The sequence below is a fragment of the Coregonus lavaretus genome, assembly GCF_964263955.1.
Source record: "Coregonus lavaretus genome assembly, chromosome: 23".
NCBI classification, from domain to species: Eukaryota; Metazoa; Chordata; class Actinopteri; order Salmoniformes; family Salmonidae; genus Coregonus; species Coregonus lavaretus.
This window is the reverse complement of record NC_140010.1, coordinates 16,537,689-16,562,650: the sequence shown is the minus strand read 5'-3', so window position 1 is coordinate 16,562,650 and position 24,962 is coordinate 16,537,689. Positions and strand designations below refer to the sequence as shown.

Here is a 24,962-nt window from a genome sequence, read left to right as displayed (position 1 = left end):
TATATTTTGGAGGTATTTTGACATTTTATTGAGACAGTTATGAAATTACTGAGGGGATACAGATAGGTCGGAGAAACGGAGTGAAGGGTTGGAGCAGGGAATTTAACCCAGTTCATCGGGTTTTGCACAATTTACTAAACCACAGGCTCTGCAGGACTTGCATTGATTTTTATTCAGTATATATATATATATATATATATATATATATATATATATATATATATATATATATATATATATATATATATATATATATATATATATATATTAGTCAATTTCAATTAAACCCAGAATAATTTCTTACAGCGTGGCCGAGTGGGTAAGATTCCAACAAAACGTATCATCTTACTGCCTCTCCTGTTTCTAATCTGTCTAACCTCCCGAGTGGCGCAGTGGTCTAAGGCACTGCATCGCAGTGCTAGCTGTGCCACTAGAGATCCTGCTTCGAATCCAGGCTCTGCTGTAGCCGGCCGCAACCGGGAGACCAATGGGGCTGCGCACAATTGGCCCAGCGTCGTCCAGGGGAGGGGAGGGAATGGCCAGCAGGGAGGTAGCTCAGTTGGTAGAGCATGGCGTTTGCAACGCCAGGGTTGTGGGTTCGATTCCCATGGTGGGCCAGTATGAAAAAAAAAAAAAAAAAAAAAGAATAATGTATGCACTAACTGTAAGTCGCTCTGGATAAGAGCGTCTGCTAAATGACGTAAATGTAAAATGTAACTAAAGCATTGAAAAAATAAAGGTGGAATTCCACAAAAAAATATTCTCCATAGGCCCTTATCAATCAATATTTAGGATATAAACTATTTGCATTTATAAACCATTAATTGTATGAGAAACACCGTTTTTGTGTTTTGATGCTGCCTTTTACATGCACTGAAACCCCAAAAAGTGTTTTCACAACACTCTTAAAAACACCAATATTCAGGTTGAAGAATCACTTTGGGTGTTTCAGAGTACTTAATCTCTGGTTTAAAACACATTATGTGTATTAAAACACTTACATTGGGTTTACATTCAAACACCCTCCAAACACCAGATCTCAGTTTAGGTGCACTACTTTACATGGTTTCATTACAAAATCATGGTGTTTTGAGACATTCTATTTTTACAGTGTAATGTGTTCTGCTTATAATACAACAATTACGATAACAGCCTGTAGTTAAAGGAATGTAATGCGGATCAATGTTTAGCCTTTACATCCCTGGTCTTTCTAGCTATAGGAAATACTGAAACAAACAATGCTTTTTAATTCCTGGCAGGTCAGAACTCTCCTCGGGTCGTGTTGGTTTTAATCTCATCATAGACATGAAATTAATTCTAACCCCTGTGGGTTTCTGTGTAGACACTCGATTTATGGACACTACAGTTACATCCTGGAGATAAGCTCGTTTAGGACAATTCTAGCATGATTCACAGTCCTGCGTTCCAACACAGCCCTTCCATCAATGAGTGTAGCGGGCTTGTGGCTATCCAGGTGCCAATGGAGATAGTTTAAACATGTAACCTAAGAGCCAATTTATGCTTGATCTGAAAATGTAGTCGGAGGCGCCATATGGATGGTGTGAAGCAATTGCGGAACCTCCGCAATTGCAGAGGGCAAAATAGAGATCCATAGAGCATCAACATGCGCCTCTCAAATTTTGTAACAATGCGGAGGGCTCCATATAGCTCCGCATTGAAATGATTGGTTGACGGTAGGTGAGGGCGGGAGGTCCTGTATAAACACAAATGCACTTCCTTGACAACTTCCTTCACAACAGCTCTGCAAAGCGCAAGAAGTATAAATGCCTGACTTTTACAGAAGCCATATCACCGTTAATGCTGCACGGCCAATGCAGACGTCGAATTGACCATGTGGCGCCTTTAAGACAGGTAACTATTCCACTGGCCTCCACAGATGGAATTTGTTTGAGTATAATTCATGTCAGCTTTCAAGGTATGACTAATGTGAATGTCGTTTTCTGTGGCAAATTGAAAATGTATGCGCTTTTGATTTAATACATGCATTGGAATCCATTTAAGTTTACGTGGGGGGATATGCCCACGTAAAAATGTATGCACTCACTAACTGTAAGTCGCTCTGGATAAGAGCGTCTGCTAAATGACTAAAATGTAAATGTAATATGCAATGAACTTCTGCTGTAGCCTAATTAAAGCTGGAGCCGGGAAGCACATTTCAAAGACAATGATTAAACCATTGACTACAATCAAAAAGTGATGTTTTTCGAGGCAGGTGGGGACTTGGGTGGATGATGACTGCATGCAATGTTTGAAATTAATTATAAATGAAGTCTGACATACCAGTGACATACGTATCCACTTTAGGGGGTTTTCTGTCAGCCCTAATTAGAATAATTTAATAAAGTACATAAAAAGTTGAACATGTATTGAACACTAAATGTTGACCTATTGAACCCTCTAGGAATGTTGTCCAATGTCCACTATAATTTCAGAAAATGAAAATACATTTAGAATGCAATTATGTACAGATCCATCCAATTAAATAGTGATGGACCAGTACATACTGTACTGTGGATGGTTATGACCTCTGATTAAACCCATAGGATTGGGTGAGTCACAAGGCCTATAGGAATAATTAGACTTGTGTTAAAACATCCATACCATAGTTTTTGACAGGAGATGCTCACACAGCATGCAGGAAACGATTTCACAGTGAGGTAATTGGAGAATTGGATAGGGTATCAATGTGCGTAAAATCCCGGGCTCCCATTTGCTCCAGAATTCTACGAATTTGCACCTGACGTCAGTAATGACGGTGTTGAATTCATTCAGTATAATGTTTTGACAAAGCAAGTGTAGTAGGCTTAAGAACAGGTGGAGAGGACTGATTTCGATCAGTATAGCCCAATTGACAGACTGTCAGCCAGGTGCTGCTATACCCACATTCTCAAGGACCCTTCACTGTTATGAGCGCTCACTGCGCATTCTGCATTTCTTAATTCATTTTGGAGACCCATGGAGCTGATTGTTATGTGTGCATATTTCCGACACACAACTAATTGAATTACCACCTGGGTAACGGCACGGCTGGACATCACCAATGTGGTATTATGGAGGCTAAATAACAGCATCTTCAGGTAACTTCCCGGGGCTTTCCTAGAAGTTGTCAAGCAACACTCCTGGAATCCAGCAGCACACTGACAAGGTATGAACTTAAAATAGCCTTTACTCGTCATTTTTGTTGTTGCATGCGAAATTATTGGAATTGGATTCAATAGTTCTGTAGCCTAGCATCATCGAGTTTAAAAAGCTGTGTATGCACAAGTTGGTATCGAATTTCAGATTTTTTTCATGTAAATAAAATAAAACAGAAGACTGTTTATTGCTGTTCTTCATTCAAACACCAATGCGGCTGATGCTTCTCGGGAATAACGAGCCAATTTAGCTCTGATCCAGATGTATTGCACTACTAGACCGAGCTATATGCCTCCTCCCTACTCAAAGAATAAACCGATCCAGGATTCTACGAAACATTTGCGAAATAAATCTGAACCATGGAGCTTTGTTTTGTCTGGAAAGACAATAAAAATTTTTTTAAAAGAACGCACACAAGATTAAATATCACTCCATAATCCTTCTCAGATCCACTGAATTGAAAAAAAATAGGCAGTGGGATTAAAGTTATTCACAGCAGGTGTGGAATTGGTGTGACAGAATAAACTCCGCTGCAAAACATGAAGACCCATCAAATCCGAGTTAGCGCATACCTGCAATTAATTACCTTTCAGAGTTGACGTGTTCTGCTTTTAAACAGAGCTCAAGGCAAATCCATCATTGAATTTGTCCGACTGTAAATAAAGGCATTTCATTTAAACATACCCCAGGGTGACTGTTGATTAAAGCAGTGGTGTTCTAAATTGTGGGTTATGGTCATGTGGAAACTCTACACTTTACATTTACTATCCAATTGGATAGAGTAGCTACATCGACTTCTGTCAAATAAGTCCATCGAACACTCATTTAGAGCCCGGTTCAATCAGATGCGTTTTAGCCAACATTCGCATAGCTGCTGTTTTGAAGGTGTCGGAGGTGGAACTGCAGTTAAGAGTTGTCAAATCCACAAGCTGCTCCCGGCATTATACCTAAGTGGACATTGTCATTGGCTGCGCGGTTGCATTATTATTAATAAATCCCATGCAGCCTCGTTTACAAGTTCGAACACTGAAATGTGAGATGTGTAATCTACACCTCAATTAGGCTGATATAAATTCTAATTATTTCGTTTAGTGATTTTCAATTTCAGCGTAATTATTTCTATGGGCCTATAACCAACACTTTCTTGTTCTGAACTTCTAACGCGAGTGGGACGTGTGTGACTTCATGACAATCACAAGAGCAGCTGCTCACCGATTGGAAAGGTCCTCCAATGCAGTTCCGCATCCGACATCACCAAAACATCAGCTATGGGGGTGTCAGCTATTGCCTGTTAACACTTGTTCTGATTGAATCTAGGCCTTAACGGTTTTAATGGCAGGTTAAAGCAAAGCTCGAGACAGGTCGAAGTCAATACAAGTGGTTTTGGAACACAATACTCTTGTCTAGTCTAATTATTGTCTTGTATTGTACTAATGTGATTAGGCTTCTAAATAGAGGATATATTGCCTTGTCATTTCTGGTTGGATATGTTTTCTTTCCAGGAAACCCAAAGCAATTTACCCCTGTGACCCCTGTGTCAAATCAAATCAAATCACATTTTATTGGTCACATGCGCCGAATACAACAGGTGCAGACATTACAGTGAAATGCTTACTTACAGCCCTTAACCAACAGTGCATTTATTTTTAACAAAAAAAGTAAAAATAAAACAACAACAAAAAAAGTGTTGAGAAAAAAAGAGCTGAAGTAAAATAAAATAACAGTAGGGAGGCTATATATACAGGGGGGTACCGGTGCAGAGTCAATGTGTGGGGGCACCGGCTAGTTGAGATAGTTGAAGTAATATGTACATGTGGGTAGAGTTAAAGTGACTATGCAGTGACTATGCAGTCTGGTGACATCATTTGTGTATTAGGTGTCTAACAGATCTCTACTTAAGATCCTATCCTGTGACTGATAGTTGAGATACAACCTTTTATTGTGTAACAGTTTAGTTATTATGTAATTAGTTATAGGCTATATTTTCATTGTAGATTTGATGTCCTCTTACTGTAATAAAAAAGCAGCTCATAAAATGATTGATGTGTCCGCTTAGGGAGTATAACATTGAACTAACAACATAGGCTGAGAGTTGATGGTTACTTTAAGTCACAAGTCAACATCATCAACCCACCTCTCTCTCTCTCTCTCTCGCAAATGCGCTCACACACACACACACTACATGCCTACAGTAGATGATGCATGCATAAAGATTTGAGTTTTTTTTAATGCCCATATCCATTCAGAAATCTGTTTCATACTACCACCAGTGGTCCCAGTGCCATGCATTGGTTAAAATGTGTGACCACATCCACTAAAACAGACTCTGCGCTAACATGGCCCTGCAGTCCCTTACCAAAAAACACATGGTTTTCGGACACCTGTGAACCAAAAAAATGTGTTGTTGAAATTTTCACATTAGTCAGACATGGTTTTCAGACACCTGTGAACATGTACATTTTTAAAGTGTTTTTCGCAGTAAAAATGTTATTCCCCATATGTGACATTTTTTACCCTCACGTTTATTTGTCACCACCTCTAGCTATATATGGTCTCCCTTCCAAGTACTGACCGGGACCGATCTGCTTAGCTTCAGAGGCAAACCAGCAGTGGGATGCAGGGTGCTATGTTGCTGGAATGAACATGCCCAAACTTGCAACTTCAAAAAAGAAAGCGAAAGCAAAGGCCAGGGTAACAACCAAGATCAGAAAATTGCAGAAAAGAGGGAGGCATATTATTTATTTAATTTTCACATAACTTTTTTTTTGCATCCATTTACAATTAATTTGTTCTCACATTTCAAAATAATTTCCTTTTATGTTTCCTTTTGCAATACTAAGAATTTTGTTCTCGACTTCAGAAGTTTTGGTTGATATTGATGGAACAAAGAAACTCACTGACTAGATGATTGCACCATATAATAACACTATTACTCTATTAAAGGTGTTTAAAGTGGCAATCCTCAATTGAAACATTAACAAAGTGTACTCACCGCTACAGTTTCGGTAAAAAACTGAGGGACGGGGCTGGAGAAATGCAAACACTCTCAAACCCATAGACTACGCTATGGATGCAAGGACTGACCATCCATGATATCACAAATATAGTTTTAACCATGTTTTTAGGCTATACAGTGTTTGTTTACATTTACTTTGTTTAAAAAACATTGGAGTAAAACAAGCTTATATTTTAGGTTCTGATGGGGTAAGACAGTTGAGCTAAATTCATGAGGTATTTACAGTGAGGGAAAAAAGTATTTGATCCCCTGCTGATTTTGTACGTTTGCCCACTGACAAAGAAATGATCAGTCTATAATTTTAATGGTAGGTTTATTTGAACAGTGAACAGTGAGAGACAGAATAACAACAACAAAAATCCAGAAAAACGCATTTTTTTATAAATTGATTTGCATTTTAATGAGGGAAATAAGTATTTGACCCCCTCTCAATCAGAAAGATTTCTGGCTCCCAGGTGTCTTTTATACAGGTAATGAGCTGAGATTAGGAGCACACTCTTAAAGGGAGTGCTCCTAATCTCAGCTTGTTACCTGTATAAAAGGAAGAAACACAAAAGCACTGTCAATCTCCCTCGGCCTCGAGCTCCATGCAAGATCTCACCTCATGGAGTTGCAATGATCATGAGAACGGTGAGAAATCAGCCCAGAACTAAATGGGAGGATCTTGTCAATGATCTCAAGGCAGCTGGGACCATAGTCACCAAGAAAACAATTGGTAACACACTACGCCGTGAAGGACTGAAATCCTGCAGCGCCCCCAAGGTCCCTCTGCTCAAGAAAGCACATATACATGCCCGTCTGAAGTTTGCCAATGAACATCTGAATGATTCAGAAGAGAACTGGGTGAAAGTGTTGTGGTCAGATGAGACCAAAATGGAGCTCTTTGGCATCAACTCAACTCGCCGTGTTTGGAGGAGGAATGCTGCCTATGACCCCAAGAACACCATCCCCACCGTCAAACATGGAGGTGGAAACATTATGCTTTGGGGGTGTTTTTCTGCTAAGGGGACAGGACAACTTCACCGCATCAAAGGGACGATGGACGGGGCAATGTAACATCAAATCTTGGGTGAGAACCTCCTTCCCTCAGCCAGGGCATTGAAAATGGGTCGTGGATGGGTATTCCAGCATGACAATGACCCAAAACACACGGCCAAGGCAACAAAGGAGTGGCTCAAGAAGAAGCACATTAAGGTCCTGGAGTGGCCTAGCCAGTCTCCAGACCTTAATCCCATAGAAAATCTGTGGAGGGAGCTGAAGGTTCGAGTTGCCAAACGTCAGTCTCGAAACCTTAATGACTTGGAGAATATCTGCAAAGAGGAGTGGGACAAAATCCCTCCTGAGATGTGTGCAAACCTGATGGCCAACTACAAGAAACGTCTAACCTCTGTGATTGCCAACAAGGGTTTTGTCACCAAGTACTAAGTAATGTTTTGCAGAGGGGTCAAATACTTATTTCCCTCATTAAAATGCAAATCAATTTATAACATTTTTGACATGCGTTTTTCAGGATTTTTTTGTTGTTATTCTGTCTCTCACTGTTCAAATAAACCTACATTAAAATTATAGACTGATCATGTCTTTGTCAGTGGGCAAACGTACAAAATCAGCAGTGGATCAAATACTTTTTTCCCTCACTGTATATGTTATATTCTTCAAGAATCAATGGGTACATATAATTAATTGATAAATCTAAAAATGGATGTAGCAACTAAGGATTGCCCTTTAACAGGCAGTGACCTTCATACAGCAGAACTATGTGGTGGTGTTAACATGTGAACTCTAAATATGTATACATGTGAAAATATGGTTTCACACACACACACACACACACACACAGAGAGAGAATCAAACGTACTCTCATCTCCTATCCCCCTCTCAATGCCTTGCAACAAAAAATAGTTCTTACTCATCTTACTGTTAAAAATCCAACTCATACAACACTTTGGTGATGTATGGTCATGGATGTCATGGATGTTCTCTGATTTGCTGACATGCAACACTGAGGAAAAAAAGGTAAACTTGTCAGTAAACCTCAGTACACCAAGGTGAAAACAGACTGGACATGTGAGAGGTATTCAACCTTTCTTGGTATTTGGTATTTTATTAGGATCCCCATTAGCTGTTGTGAAAGCAGCAGCTACTCTTCCTGGGTTCCACACAAAACATAAAACATGACATAATACAGAACATTAATAGACAAGAACAGCTCAAGGACAGAACTACATCAATTTAAAAAAGGCACACGTAGTCTACATATCAATACATGCACACAGAATATCTAGGTCAAATAGGGGAGAGGCGTTTTGCCATGAGGTGTTGCTTTATCTGTTTTTTGAAACCAGGTTTGCTGTTCATTTGAGCAATATGAAATGGGAGTTCCATGCAATAATGGCTCTATATAATACTGTACGCTTTCTTGAATTTGTTCTGGATTTGTGGACTGTGAAAAGACCCCTGGTGGCACGTCTGGTAGGGTAAGTGTGTGTGTGTCAGAGCTGTGTGTAAGTTGACTATGCAAATAATTTGACATTTTCAACACATTGTTTCTTATAAAAGAAGAAGTGATGCAGTCAGTCTCTCTTCAACTCTTAGCCAAGAGAGATTGGCATACAAAGTATTTATATTAGCCCTCTGATTACAATGAAGAGCAAGACGTGCCGCACTGTTCTGGGCCAGCTGCAGCTTAACTAGGTATTTCCTTGCGGCACTCAACCACACGACTTGGAGGATGAATGGAAGTTGCTAGATAAAACTTTTTTTTTTTAAACCAACTTGTTTTGATGTAGTCAACTCCACATATTGGCGAGAGAGAGAGGGTATTGATCATGTTCAGTACACATATGTAACTATCTCTTTCTATTCTCTTCCATTTCAGATGGGGGCATTTGCGGGCATTGACGACATTGCATTCCATTCAAACATACCTGTGGCGGCAGACATAACAGTAGCCATAGTGTACGCTGTGTTTGGTAAGTGAGCTCTCTCTTCAGAAATGATTCACTAACACCCCCAGTTACCCACATGAAGGAAAACAGAGCCGCACTGCTTTTCTTCAAATGAAAATGTACTGTAGGCAGAAAGGAGAGGATGAAGCATCTTACTGTACTGTAACATGACCAACTCTATCAGTCAGCTTCCTGCTGTGAGGACTGTTCTGCTTCAGCTGAGACATGTCCATCAACTCAACATGATGCCAGACTACACACTGGGAGTGGGTGTATGTGTGTGTGTGTGTGTGTGTGTGTGTGTGTGTGTGTGGAGGGTGGGGGGGGGGATCTGTATTTCCATAGACACACAGACACACGTCTCATCTTGGGTTCTGACAAGAGAGGAGGCCGTGGGGCGTTAGTTCTGTCAATGGTTAAGCTGTGCGCCAAGGCCACAATGCTGTAGAAATCTTACCCAGATTAACTAGCTAGCTTTCCACCAAAGTCTTTGATCTTAAAAGTATTACTGGAAACGTTTTATATCTAATACAGGCTATAGCAGCAAGCTCTGAAGAGAGATAAAAACAGGCACACTACACCCCCCACCCCCCCCCCCCGTGCACCTTTTTGATTAAACGCAGAACAAGCCTGAAATGCACAGTGAAGAGTTCTGTATGTTCAAAGTGGTGGGGAATAAAACGCTAAGGGTCTCTTGAAGATTTCCCTCCACTCTTATGGATGTATTGAGATATTTATATATATATATATATATACACACAGTGCCTTGCAAAAGTATTCATCCCCTTTGGCATTTTTCCTATTTTGTTGCATTACAACATGTAATTTAAATGGATTTTTATTTGAATTTAATGTAATGGACATACACAAAATAGCCAAAATTGGTGAAGTGAAATGATTATTTTTTGTTTGGGGTCACTTAGAAATGTCATTGTTTTCCATGAAATGAGTTTGAATAGGAAATATAGCAAAATGCATGATTTTTTCATTGAAATAATAATTGTCCTTCAAACTTTGCTTTAGTCAAATAATCCTCCATTTGCAGCAATTACAGCCTTGCAGACCTTTGGCATTCTAGTTGACAATTTGTTGAGGTAATCCGAAGAGATTTCACCCCATGCTTCCTGAAGCACCTCCCACAAGTTGGATTGGCTTGATGGGCACTTCTTACGTACCATACGGTCAAGCTGCTCCCACAACATCTCAATAGGGTTGAGATCTGATGACTGTGCTGGCCACTCCATTACAGACAGAATACCAGCTGACTGCTTCTTCCCGAAATAGTTGTTGCATAGTTTGGAGCTGTGCTTTGGGTCATTGTCCTGTTGTAGGAGGAAATTGGCTCCAATCAAGTGCTGTCCACAGGGTATGGCATGGCGTTGCAAAATGGAGTGATAGCCTTCCTTCTTCAAGATCCCTTTTACCCTGTACAAATCTCCCACTTTACCACCACCAAAGCACCCCCAGACTATCACATTGCCTCCACCATGCTTGACAGATGGTATCAAGCACTCCTCCAGCATCTTTTCATTTGGTCTGCGTCTCACAAATGTTCTTCTTTGTGATCCGAACACCTCAATCTTTGATTCGTCTGTCCATAACACTTTTTTCCAATCTTCCTCTGTCCAGTGTCTGTGTTCTTTTGCCCATCTTAATATTTTCTTTTTATTGGCCAGTCTGAGATATGTCTTTTTCTTTGCAACTCTGCCTAGAAGGTCAGCATCCCGGAGTCGCCTCTTCACTGTTGACGTTGAGACTGGTGTTTTGCGGGTACTATTTAATGAAGCTGCCAGTTGAGGACCTGTGAGGCGTCTGTTTCTCAAACTAGACACTCTAATGTATTTGTCCTCTTGCTCAGTTGTGCACCGGGTCCTCCCACTCCTCTTTATATTCTGGTTAGAGCCAGTTTGCGCTGTTCTGTGAAGGGAGTAGTACACAGCGTTGTACGAGATCTTCAGTTTCTCAGAACAAGAATAGACTGACGAGTTTCAGAAGAAAGTTATTTGTTTCTGGCCATTTTGAGCCTGTAATCGAACCCACAATTGCTGACGCTCCAGATACTCAACTAGTCTCAAGAAGGCAAGTGTTATTGCTTATTTAATCAGCACAACAGTTTTCAGCTGTGCTAACATAAATGCAAAAGGGTTTTCTAATAATCAATTAGCCTTTTAAAATGATAAACTTGGATTAGCAAACACAACATGCCATTGGAACACAGGACTGATGGTTGCTGATAATGGGCCTCTGTACGCCTATGTAGATATTCCATAAAAAATCAGCCGTTTCCAGCTACAATAGCCATTTACAACATTAACAATGTCTACACTGTATTTCTGATCAATTTGATGTTATTTTAATGGACAAAAAAGTTGCTTTTCTTTTGAAAACAAGGACATTTCTAAGTGACCCCAAACTTTTGAACGGTAGTGTATATACATATATATATATATATATATATATATATATATATATATATATATATATATATATATCACTCATCTCCCCATCCATCCATATGTCATATTTGAAGTTATTACACATTTCATGATTTACATTTTTTCCGATTACTTCCTACAGTTACATACATACATTCAGATGGGTCAGAGGGTCATGTACATTCAAGGTCATGGACATCTTTACATTGTTCAAAGGCAGTGCTTCTCAATGAATATATTGTAACTAGAAGTAAGACCCTTCTCAAGCTGTCTGACATTAGGCTGGGATAGGGCAGGTGTTACAATAAGACCAGATACATTGAATTCAAAGCTATGCTGTAAAGGGATATAATGTGGCAGCTTTGATATTACATAGACTTCCAGTTAAAAGGAAATGTTCTTATGAAGTTAAATGTTTTGTAATATCTACTGGCCGATATATTAATGATGCAAATACTATTTCCTTTGTGTGATTATAAATTAATTTGGAGAATTTAGCAGGCTGTAAGAGAGACATTGGTGATCAAGGATGTTCATATTGTGCTACTGATATTGATATTTCAGCCGTTTTCATCTCTTTGTTGCTTCTCCCATATTGATGACAAAATAATTAGGGTATCTAATGACGATTGATTTAGATAAGAAGATTGGAAAATCAATGAAGTGAATTTCTATAGAATGGTTGAATGAGAGGTATAATTCCAAAATCTAAAATATGTCCTTTCTTTGTACTTCTAGATTTATGGAGTGTCCTTGTTCATTTGTTACAACAACGTGTAATTACACTTCATTGATAGGACAAGCCTGGGGAAATGATATAACATATTCAGTGTCTCTGAACACTTCACTTAATATTCCTTCTGAAAACAGCCCCATTGGGACGTCATTTATTTCAAACATGTTCCTTAACTGTACTGTTTTTAGGCATGTAAATAGAATGACTAAAATGGACATACCCCCAGACGACAGCCATTTGACAGTACATCCATTTCTGTTCTAGTATTTTTATTTCTACATATGTATAAGCCGCCAGTTGTTGTCCTCAGCTGTGTCTGTCTCTGTGGTAGTTCTCACAGCAGGCTACTGAGTTGTGTCTCTGTCTCTGGTGTGCAGGCATGTGCTCTCTGTTTGGCAACAGCACGCTTCTCTACGTCTCCTACAAGAAGAAGCACCTGCTCAAACCTGCTGAGTTCTTCATAATCAACCAGGCCATCAGCGACATGGGTCTGACCCTGTCCCTCTACCCCATGGCCATCACTTCCAGCATCTACCACAGGTACTGTACACACCTGTTTACACTACAAAGCCAAGCCTAGCAAATATCTACCACAGGTACTGTACAAATAACAGTGAAATAAGGACGTACCCAGGTCTGGTACTGTATGCAATTTTACACTACAGAGTCCAGCCAAGCTGACCTGTGCTGACCTGGTTACTCATCCACAGGAACCTCCTAGAAAGGATCAAGTGAAAAGGAAATGTCCAGGCCAGCACAGTGGAGTTTGGTTCAACATAATAGCATGAAAGACCCCATACAGTACTGCCAAGCCACAGTAACAGCCTATTGGAGAGAAAAGGAAAGGCTTCACATCACATGTGACTGGCTCCTGTACTTCACAGACAGAGTTGGAGGAAACAGTAGTGTTTTGACTGAATGCTTTGATGTCTAACGCTGGCCACCACACTGTTTTAAGGCAGATTAGTGAATGTGTTGGGTTTGTATTAAAAACTCTCCTTTCCAATTGTCAAGGTTCAATTAGCGATCTGGTTTGGTCGTGTGGTTACAGGTGCTGCTTTATACTATCCATGGAGTGCTAAACAAACAACCAGTGGGTTCTCTCTCCAACTTTCTCTTTCTTTCTGTGTCTCTCTCTCTTTCTCACTCTCCCTAATTTTCTTCCTCTCTTTTTTCCCTTCCCCCCCTTCCCTCAGGTGGCTGTTTGGGAAAACAGCGTGTTTGATCTACGCGTTCTGCGGCATGTTGTTTGGAGTCTGCAGTCTGACAACTCTCACCCTGTTGAGCATGGTGTGTTTTGTGAAAGTATGTTATCCTCTCTACGGTAAGTCATCAAAGAGCCTGGCCCTAGTCTTGCCCATGGAATTGACATAGGAATAGTACATTCGAAAATAAGTGGTTGACCATTGATGGCAAAAAATGTAAAGAACTAGGTAATTCCGCAATGACCCAGCACTCATCAGCCACTGCTTTGATGGCTGACGAGTCCACTTGCGACTAGCCGACACTCAATTAGTGTGGCTTGTGATGTTGCCAAAAAACGGTGCTATCCAGCTTTATATTCAGCGTTAAACTCTGAGAATCATTTTTTGGCAATTGTACTGACAAATTGCATCTGCATGGATGCTTGGATGTTTTAGCCCGAGACACGCTTAACCAAATGGAACAAATTAGTTATTCATTTATTCATTGCTGTTCTTTTGAAATGTGGCCTAGTATGTAATATAATGGGTTAGTTATCCATATATTTAGTCAATTCCATGCATACATATCCAGGGCTGGGAATTGGGAAAATCCCCCTCGGAGCATTCAAAGCAGTTCAGAAAAATGTGTACCTGTCAAAATATTACCCTATGACATTTTCACTTTGAGAAACATCATGTTCCTCCGCAAATCCACCCATGTACTTATCAGAATCTCTAATGATGACCATGCTACCTATTAAAGGTGCAATATGCAGAAATCATGCTGCCATTTCCTGGTTGCTAAAATTCTAATAGTTTGCCTAATTTCAGTTTATGAAAATCATTGCACCATCTAAAGCGCTGTGAAATATATTTTCAATAATCAAAAATATTATATTTTCAGCTGTTTGAAGCTGGTGTACAAAATCGAAAGTAAAAGCCGCTAAAACGAAATGGAAAGCATAGAAATAGCACACATAGAACATATCTACCGCTTCTTAGACATCTTTTCTATGCGAATGACAGATCTATAACTCACATTCCTATGTGAATTTGGTCGGGTCGCCAACAAAGTTACATATTGCAGCTTTAAACTGACTGTCCACCTCCCCATCCATCCATCCATCCATCCATCCATCCATCCATCCATCCATCCATCTCCTTATCAATACATCTCTCCATCCATCCACCTCCCTATCAATACATCTCCCCATCCATCCGTCCATTCATTCATGTCCCCATCCATCTGTCCATTCATCCATGTCCCCATCCATTCATCAATACATCTCCCCATCCATCTCCCCATCCATCCATGTCCCCATCCATCCGTCCATTCATCCATGTCCCCATCCATTCATCAATATATCTCTCCATCCATCCATCCATCCATCCACCCATCCATCCATCCATCCATCCATCTCCCCATCCATCCATCCATCCATCTCCCCATCATCCATCCATCTCTCCATCCATCCATCCATCCATCCATCCATCCATCCATCTCTCCATCCATCCATCCATTTATTGATTCATCCATCCATCTCCCCACCCATCCATCCATATCCCATCCATCCATTTATCCATCAATTCATCCATCCATCTCCCCACTCATATATCCATCCATCCATCCATCCATCCATCCATCCATCCATCCATCCATCCATCCAGGTAACCAGTTCAACCCCGTCCATGGCCGTCTACTGATAGCCTGTGCGTGGGCTTGGGCCCTGATGTTTGCCTGCTCCCCTCTGGCCCACTGGGGTGAGTATGGTCCGGAGCCCTACGGCACAGCCTGCTGCATCGACTGGCGCCTGTCCAACCTGCATCCCGTGGCCCGCTCCTACACTGCGGTGCTCTTTGTCTTGTGCTACATCGTGCCCTGCTGTGTCATCGTGGTGTCCTACACGGGCATCCTGATGACGGTCCGAGCCTCCCATAAGGCGATGGAGCATCACGAGGCCCGTCAGACCAAGATGAGCAACATCCAGACTGTTATTGTGAAGGTGAGCACTGTGTAGTCTCACAGTGGTACTGTATTGTAAAGCATGCTATGACAACTTGCTTTAAAAAGGCAGAAATACATTTGATTGGTTGATACATTTTGGGGAAGTCATTCAATTGTGTATTATATAGTCACAACTAGGGCCACTTCACATACTGTAATAGGGGGTTTGTAGTTGGAAAGGGAATAGGATAATAGGAATGCATGTTTATGGATGTATGCTGTCCAGTCCTGTCTGGATTAATGTCATGAACAGGATGCTCAGTCAGTACTCTTTCAAGACTTCCCCTCATTAATACTGCAGAAAATGGCTAACAATAATGATTATTTCGCTCTCTCGCTCTCTCGTAATCTAGATTCTTAGCCATTTTCAGCCAGCCTTCCATTCTTAAGCAAAATTCAGGAGAAATTGGTTTTCAAACAGCTAAATTATTTTTTAAATGCAAACTGTATTTTGGAAAAATTCCAATATGGTTTTCGGGCCCAGCACAGAGACAGCCTTAAAGTGGCAAATGATCTTAGAGCCAACACAGATGCCAAACAGCTCTCTGTCCTTGTACTCTTGGATTTAAGTGCTGCATTCGACACTGTTGACCATGATGTCCTTCTGGACAGACTGGAGAGGTGGGTTGGCCTGTTGGGAGTTTTTTGTCACACTTGGTGAAAATAACTCATAGAAAATACATATCGCATGGGGCGTTCCACAAGGTTTGATTTTTGGTACTGTTCAGAAAACACAGCATTTATTTTCACTGCTACGCAGACGATACACAACTTTACATTTCTGTGTCACCAGAGGATTTTAGCTCCACAGATAAATTATTAGACTGTATTCATGATTTAAATACTTGGATGGCTCACAACTTCCTCCAGCTAAATCAAGACAAGACCGAGGTACATATTGTTGGAGCCAAAGCACAGAGAGTGAATCTGGCCGCACATTTTAATTCACGGGCAATAAAGATAAAACACCAGGTAAAAAACCTAGGAGTTATTTTAGATTCGGAACTCAATTTCGATTCACACATTAAGAATGTGACTAAAATAGCTTTTTACCACCTGAGGAACATTGCCAAGGTGCGGACGTTTCTCTCTCAGGCTGATACAGAGAAACCTATCCATGCTTTATTACAAGCAGGCTTGACTACTGTAATGCTCTCCTGGCTGGTCTACCCAAGAAAGCTATTGGTCAACTGCAAAACATACAGAATGCTGCAGCAAGGGTACTGACCAAGACAAGATGGAGAGCACACATTACACCGGTTTTAAGGTCTCTGCACTGGCTGCCTGTGAGTTTTATAATACATTTTAAGATTCTCCTATTGGTTTTTAAATGAATCCACGATTGTGCATCCCAATACATGTCTGACATGCTTTTAAGTTACAGTGCATTCGGAAAGTATTCAGACCCCTTTACTTTTCCCACATTTTGTTACGTTACAGCCTTATTCTAAAATTGATTAAATTGTTTTTTTTACTCATCAATCTACACACAATACCCCATAATGACAAAGCAAAAACAGGTTTTTATTAGGGGTGTAACGATCCATCTACTACATCGATGTATCGATTTATATTCCTATGATCCAACTACATCGATCTGTGCTCGGCGAGTTGGCCTTTTGGACAACATATATCAATCTAACATCGTTTTAAAATGTAATAAATCGATTGTATCGATACTAGGAAATAACCCATTGGATTTAAGCACGTCAGACTTTATGTGGATGTTTTTTCTTAGCACTTTTAATGATAAAGGCTTTAAACATTACTCGATTCAGTCTGCCTATCCGTGACGTCATCGCCCCGCGCCAGCAGCAGCGCAAAGGCGCAAAGACAACAAAACATAGCATGGCGGACGACAGAGGAGAAGCCGACGAGCGAGAAATTATCAAGCCACCATTGCGGTCCTTACAAGAAACAGGAATCTAGGAAACTTCACCTGCACTGTCCAGTATCCAGGAATTTATTTCAGTCACACTGGTTGAATTTTTGGCTAAAAGGTTACTGAATCGATTTCAAGTCACTGAATCGTTTCGGATCGTATCGTTCTAAATGAACCAATATCGTCCTTGAATCGTATCGACAACCACGAATCGTGATACAAATCGAATCGTTGTTAAAACGAATCGTTACACCCCTAGTTTTTATACATTTTTGCAAGTTTTACATATTCAAACCCTTTACTCAGTACATTGTTGAATAACTTTTTGGCAACGATTGCAGCCTCGAGTCTTCTTGGGTATGACACTACAAGCTTGGCATACCTGTATTTGGGGAGTTTCTCCCACTGTTCTCTGCAGATCCTCACATGCTCTGTCAGGTTGGATGGGGAGCATCGCTGCACAGCTATTTTCAGATCTCTCTAGAGATGTTCGATTGGGTTCAAGTCCGGGCTCTGGCTGGGCCACTCAAGGACATTCAGAGACAGGTCCCGAAGCCACTCCTGCATTGTCTTGGCTGTGTGCTTAGGGTTGTTGTCCTGTTGGAAGGTGAACCTTCGCCCCAGTCTGAGGTCCTGAGCACTCTGGTGCAGGTTTTCATCAAGATCTCGCTGTACTTTGCTCCGTTCATCTTTGCCTCGATCCTGACTAATCTCCCAGTCCCTCCCGCTGAAAAACATCCCCACAGCATGATGCTGCCACCACCATGCTTCACCTTAGGGATGGTGCCAGGTTTCCTCCAGACGTGACGCTTGGCATTCAGGCCAAAGAGTTCAATCTTGGTTTCATCAGACCAGAGAATCTTGTTTCTCTTGGTCTGAGAGTCCTTTTGGCAAACTCCAAAAAGGGCTGTCATGTGCCTTTTACTGAGGAGTGGCTTCCGTCTGGCCACTCTACCATAAAGGCCTGATTGGTGGAGTGCTGCAGAGATTGTTGTTCTTCTGGAAGGTTCTCCCATCTCCACAGAGGAACTCTGGAGTGCTGTAAGAGTGACCATCGGGTTCTAGGTCACCTCCCTGACCAAGGCCCTTCTCCCCCGATTGCTCTGTTTGGCCGGGCGGCCAGCTCTAGGAAGAGTCTTGGTGGTTCCAAACTTCTTCCATTTAAGAATGATGGAGGCCACTGTGTTCTTGGGGATCTTCAATGCAGCAGAAATGTTTTGGTACCCTTCCACAGATCTGTGCCTCGACACAATCCTGTCTCGGAGCTCTACGGACAAATCCTTTGACCTCATGGCTTGGTTTTTGTTCTGACATGCACTGTCAACTGTGTGACCTTATATAGACAGGCGTGTGCCTTTCCAAATCATGTCCAATCAATTGAATTTACCACAGGTGGACTCCAAGTTGTGGAAACATCTCAAGAATTATCAATGGAAACAGGATGCATCTGAGCTCAATTTCGAGTGAAATAGCAAAGGGTCTGAATACTTATGTAAATAAGGTATATATATATATATATTTAATACATTTGCAAACATTTCTATAAACCTGTTTTCGCTTTGTCATTATGGGGTATTGTGTGTAGATTGATGAGGGAAATTAAAAAATATATATATTTTAGAATAAGGCTGTAACAAAATGTGGAAAAAGACAAGGGGTCTGAATACTTTCCAAATGCACTGTATGTACCAAGTAGGTCCCTCAGGTCCTCTGGCACTGGCCTTTTAACTATCCTAAAGCCTAGGACCAAGAGGCATGGAGCAGCAGCCTTTAGTTACTATGCCCCCAGCCTCTGGAATAGCCTGCCAAATAACCTGAGGGGGGCCGAAACTGTGGACATTTTTAAAAGAGATCTTAAAACACACCTTTTAAGCTTTGCTTTTCCTTAGTCGTTCAGTTTTTATTGTTATTCTTTTTTTTTAAATCTTATGTTTGTTGTGTAGTAAATAGTTCAGTTTTTATTTTAATTGTTTTTATTAGTTTTTTCCTGTGAAGCACATTGTGTTGCATTGCATGTCTGAATTGTGCTGTATAAATAAAGCTTTTGATCTCTGTTTCTCTCGCTCTCCCTGAGATTGGAAGTAACTTCAATAGATCCCCTAGTGATGGAGGTTCTCAGAGGAAATTGGCTACAGTTATACAGGAATACATTATGATGGATGTGGAGTCAGGTGCCTGCTGCAATCGCTGCTTAGTGGTCATCAGCCAAAGCCATCCTTGCTATGAGCTTCGCCCGTGATCCATAGCTGCGGGAAGTAGGGTGGCCATTTTGTTACGTTCCCCAGCAAGAAAACCAAAAATGTTGCTCAAACAGAAAAGGGGAATTAGGGGAAGTTTTAGGAGGGGTTCAGAAAGACACAAAATGGGGGTGTCCACTGAAATGTAACTAGCAACAACAACTGGAACCTAAAAGATACCCACCATGAGCACCCACTAAATTTGCCTAAGAAGAGGCAAACAAAAGAAAAACCTACACCAAAATTAAAGACAGGAAGAAAACCAAAAAGGTGGAGCAAAACAAAATCAGACAAAGGAACGTTTTTCTAGAAATCAAATAGGAATCGCCAGCTAAAGGTATTGACCCTCCACATCTCTCAAGATAACTGGAGCACTTGGCCAGCCACTCTTAAATAGCACCTGGGCCAGGTCAGGTGAAACGCCTTCCCACTAATTAGATGGCAACCAACACAGGTGTAACACATACTGACTAACGAGGTGACACCGATCTGTGCGCCCTACGTGCTAACGAGCTATACGTGCTAAAGTCCAACCCTAAAACATAAATGGAAAAACCAAAACCTGTAACACCTTCCCCTTAAGACAACAAATATATCCTATATTTTTGTTGGGCAAGTTTACTCACCACCAACCGAAAACAACTTCCATCTCACAACATGATCAACTTAAATGCTTCGCTACTTAAATATGTTGCCTTCTCCAATATAAACAAGGTGTCTACCTGCTGTCAACAACTAAATGCCAGACAGAACAGCCACCCCAAAACATCTTCCCGCGACCATGCCGTGATCCATACGAGAAAGCTTCACTTATATAATATTTTACTCTCTCCATCCAATCAATGGAAGTCAGATAGGCTCTGATGTCCTTTTCTTTAAACCTTGGCGTTAAAATAATCTCAATGGCCTGTTTCAATCATTTAATCCTCGAGAGTCAGTCAGTTGTGTATGGAGTGCAGAGTGCAATCTGACAATAGATCTTGTTAAACTGTTAACATTTCTCTCTCTCTCTCTCTCTCTCTCTCTCTTTTCCATTTTTTCTTCTTCTCCAGCTTAGTGTTGCTGTCTGTATCGGTTTCTTCGCAGCGTGGAGCCCTTATGCCGTGGTGTCGATGTGGGCAGCGTTCGGACACATGGAGAACATCCCACCTTTGGCGTTCGCCGTGCCCGCCATGTTTGCCAAGTCCTCCACCATCTACAACCCCATCATCTGCCTGCTGCTGAGGCCCAACTTCCGCAGGGTGATGTACCGGGACTTGGTGAGCCTTCGCAGGGCCTTTCTGAAGGTCTGCCTGTGCTCCTGCTCCCAGGGCGCTGTGGGGAAGTGCCACTCCCACTCCGTAGTCCGGGTCAGCCTCCAATCGCTCCGCAGACGACTGGGCCACGGCCAGTCCTGTTCCCCCAACTCGTCCGCCTGCCAAGCTCTCGCCGGGTCCAGAGGTTGCAGCAGGGCCTGCGAGAAGTGCAGTGATGCCTTTGAGTGCTTCAGACACTACCCCAGAGGTTGCCATGGCGGCACCGACATCCCCGGCTCCTCAGCCAACGTTAACACACCTCAGCATCAGCTCTCAACAGAGCCCCGGCTGCAGCTGCAGCCATTGATGCAGAAACAGACACGGAAGCAGAGGCGGCAGCAGAAAAAGCAGGAAGCCTGTCATAAGAAGTCCCTGCGAGCCACCATGCACGGAAAAAGGACCTCGGAGATCGACAACATTCAGATCAACTTGGAGATGGTGCCGGGACACGCTAAAGTTGCCTGGCCCTAAAATGTTATATATGTATTCTCTGGTTTTATATATTATGCAGTTCATATTTTAAATTATGGAATTTATTTAAATAAGTGTATATATCTTTATTTGTTTATCTGTCAAGATAGACAGTGACTCTTCATTGAAACGTACTACTTATTAAAAACCTGGGTCGTCCTTTAGGGATTCATGTGGGCTGGAGGAGAACACAGTGGAAAAGAAGTGAAGGACCTGATGGATTGGGAGGAAAACCACAGGTACAATACTGTTTCCTGTGTGCGGCAATAAACAGTTGGACACATGACGATGGAAAGCCCAACCAACTTTGACATCAGTCCAACTTCCTCTACACCCCAATTCCAACCATTGTTTACACTTTGCTAATGCAGGTACACGGATGCTGGATTTCTAATACAGATAACAGGTTGGTTTAGTACAGCATGGCTTTACTCAACATGAAACTGTACACTGTTGTCTGTATGTATAAAATAGATAGATGAGAGAGAGAGAGAGAGAGAGAGAGATAATCAACCAAAGTCAAAATCAAACAGCTGTATATACTGATACCTTTCAAGAGATGACAATAGACGAGGGAATTCGCTACTCACTCAACAATTAAACAGCTCATTCAACAACTGTGTATAAAAGCGCAACACAGAGAAGGGGAGAAAGAGTGAGCAAGGCAATTAAACAAATGCAAATTGAGCAACTGTAGATAGTCAAATTCAAAGTGAGAGAGAGAGTGGGGAGGAAAAAACATGCGAAAACAGATTTGTGTTGTCTGGTATTGACTCCATTGTGTGTGAAAAATATTGTGTGTGAAAACTGGATGTAAAATATGCATGACAGTCATCTGCGTATGATGTCTTACATCACACAGGTCCCCCCAAAATTATCTACAAGCTGTCGATTCCCTCCAATCCTGTTACAAAGCAATTTTGTGTGAAAACTGGTTGAAAAATATGCATGACAGTCATCGACATGGGATGTCCTCCATCACACACACAAAAAAAACCTAAAACAAATCTACAAGCTGTCGATTCCCTCCAATCCTGTTACAAAGCAATTTAACCTTCCTCCCATTTTCCACAGCTGAACTAACTTTACCATGCACCTTCTCTCTCTGGGTAACTGTATTGAAATCTGTTATTTATTTATATTATATTTTTGGTAATTTTTACCCGTTTTCGTGATTACGATCTTGTCTCATCGCTGCAACTCCCCAACGGGCTCGTGAGAGGTGAAGGTCGAGTCATGTGTCCTCCAAAACATGACCTGCCAAACCGCACTTCTTAACACCCACTCACTTAACCCAGAAGCCAGCTGCACCAATGTGTCAGAGGAACCACCGTTCAACCGACGACCGAAGTCAGTCTGCAGGCGAGGCACCCCTGGCCAAACCCGGATGACGCTGGGCCAATTGTGTGCCACCCTATGGGACTCGCGGCCGGTAATGACACAGCCTGGGATCGAACCCCAGGCTGCAGCGATGCCGCAACACTGCGATGCAGTGCCTTAGACCGCTGCACCACGCCACAAAATCTGTTTTAATCATTCATTGAATTACTAACTTCCTATTTGAGAATATAATGATGCAAAGATAAAAATATAATTGTTTTGTAGTCTTGATTAAAGTAAACAATCGTACTTAATTAGAGTGAATAATTTGGGTGCAATTGGAACAATGTTGATTTAAACAACCTTAAATTTGATGGATGTAATTATTGGGTGGAGAACACAGACGCTAATCCACATTTGCATTCGCTGATCTATTCATCAATCATTCATGCAGAGATTAATTTTCTCCTGTTTGCGAAGGGGATTAATGAAAGCAACAGGCTCCAGCCTTGATTAAAATGTTAGTATTACAATATGGGAAGGTTTCCATGAAACATGAATCAATGCCTTTAAACAATGTGTTGATCTTAACGCTTTCTCATCCCTGATCCTTTTTAAAACATTCAATTAAAACAGTGTTTCACAGCAGCAGCCATGTGGTGGTTAGAGTTGATCACTGGGGTTGGATAGATCTGGGATTGGGTGGGTCTGACCCCAAGGAGAAGCTTGAACACAGCAGCTCTATGGTCTTCTAGTCTCATGCATCTGGGCTCTACCCAAGTTTATTTTGCTGCCTGCTGTCTGGGCACCCTAGTTCATCATCTGGGCTCTACCCTTGTCCTGTTGTTGCTGTCTGGGCACACTAGTTCATCATCTGGGCTCTCCCCAAGTTTCTGTTGTTGCTGCCTGTGCAAACTAATTAATCATCTGGGCTCTACCCAAGTCCTGTTCTGTTGTTGCACACTAGTTAGTCATTAGGGGCGGGGCCAGGAGTTTGTCCGGTTCAGGAAAAACAATCTTGTCCCCATGTAATGTTTCCTGGTGCTTTGAGGTAGAATGGTAGATCCACATTTAAAATAAGTGTTAGTGCTAAATAATTGTTAAAGAAAAAAACTCAATACCACAGAAGAAAGTGTGACTCATGCAAGAATTCAATTTCAAGAAATGTAAACGTTTTCTTCACTACAAGGACTGAGGTGTTTAGTGAATCATGGACTACAAACCACTAGATCGCTTCACAGCCGTGAGCATAATTATGACAAAACTCACCCTTCTGGAACAGACTTTATTTAAAAAGACAATAAAAAGTGCCACCACCAGCTCTTTTTGAGATACCTCTCTCACACACATATGAGTAAATACACACACACACACACACACACTAATACCACTAACTTACACAATAACACATACAAACATGCACCAATGCACATTCACTGACACGCATTTCCAATAGCAGACATTATCCTTTTACTGCAGTGGGCTAAATAAGGGTCACACAGTGTTTCTTCGTAGTCTTAAACAAATCTAATTTGAAACAAAAGTATACACCTCACACACATGGTTATGGGCTTACAAAAAATAAGACTCCTGTACCATGTCAGATATAGAGTTGAAATGTATTCAATTTTGAGGTGGCATCCCGATATTACACTTTATACACATCATAGAAGACCCAAATTAAACAAAACTGTTTGACATAGAAACAACGTTTTTCAGCATTTCATTAAAAAAATTATGTAATTATGAAAAATATGAATAACATTCCACCCATGAGGCCACTAGGTCATTTGACTGCAGGAAAGGCAGAAAATAGACCTGCAATGCCAGACTCCTGATCTGTATTACAAACACACTACAACTATTAATTTAAACTAGTCTAGAGAAAGAGGATTTAATAACAGCGACACATTAAAATCAAATCCAATTTTATTGGTCACATACACGTGTTTAGCAGATGTTATTGCGGGTGTAGCGAAATGCTTGTGTTTCTAGCTCCGACAGTGCAGTAATATCTAACAAGTAATGTCTAACAATTTCACAGCATATACCCAATACACACAAATCCAAGTAAAGCGATGGAATTAAGAATATATACAGTACCAGTCAGAAGTTTGGACACACCTACTCATTCAATGGTTTTTCTTGATTTGTACTATTTTTTACATTGTAGAAGAATAGTGAAGACATCAAAACTATGAAATAATACATATGGAATCATGTAGTAACCAAAATAGTGTTAAACAAATCAAAATATATTTTATATTTCAGATTCTT

At 41.2% G+C, this 24,962-nt stretch overlaps 1 protein-coding gene across 1 annotated transcript; it reads left to right on the top strand.

Annotated features, from left to right (window-relative positions):
• Nucleotides 1-1,818: 1,818 nt before the first annotated feature.
• LOC311150567 (opsin-5-like) lies at nucleotides 1,819-21,365 on the top strand (the record flags this gene model as incomplete). Its single annotated transcript, XM_084188046.1, has 6 exons — nucleotides 1,819-1,872; nucleotides 9,051-9,144; nucleotides 12,669-12,831; nucleotides 13,488-13,615; nucleotides 15,144-15,478; nucleotides 20,652-21,365. The coding sequence occupies 6 exons, from the start codon at nucleotides 1,819-1,821 to the stop codon at nucleotides 21,363-21,365; spliced, it is 1,488 nt and encodes a 495-aa protein (XP_084044172.1).
• Nucleotides 21,366-24,962: the final 3,597 nt, after the last annotated feature.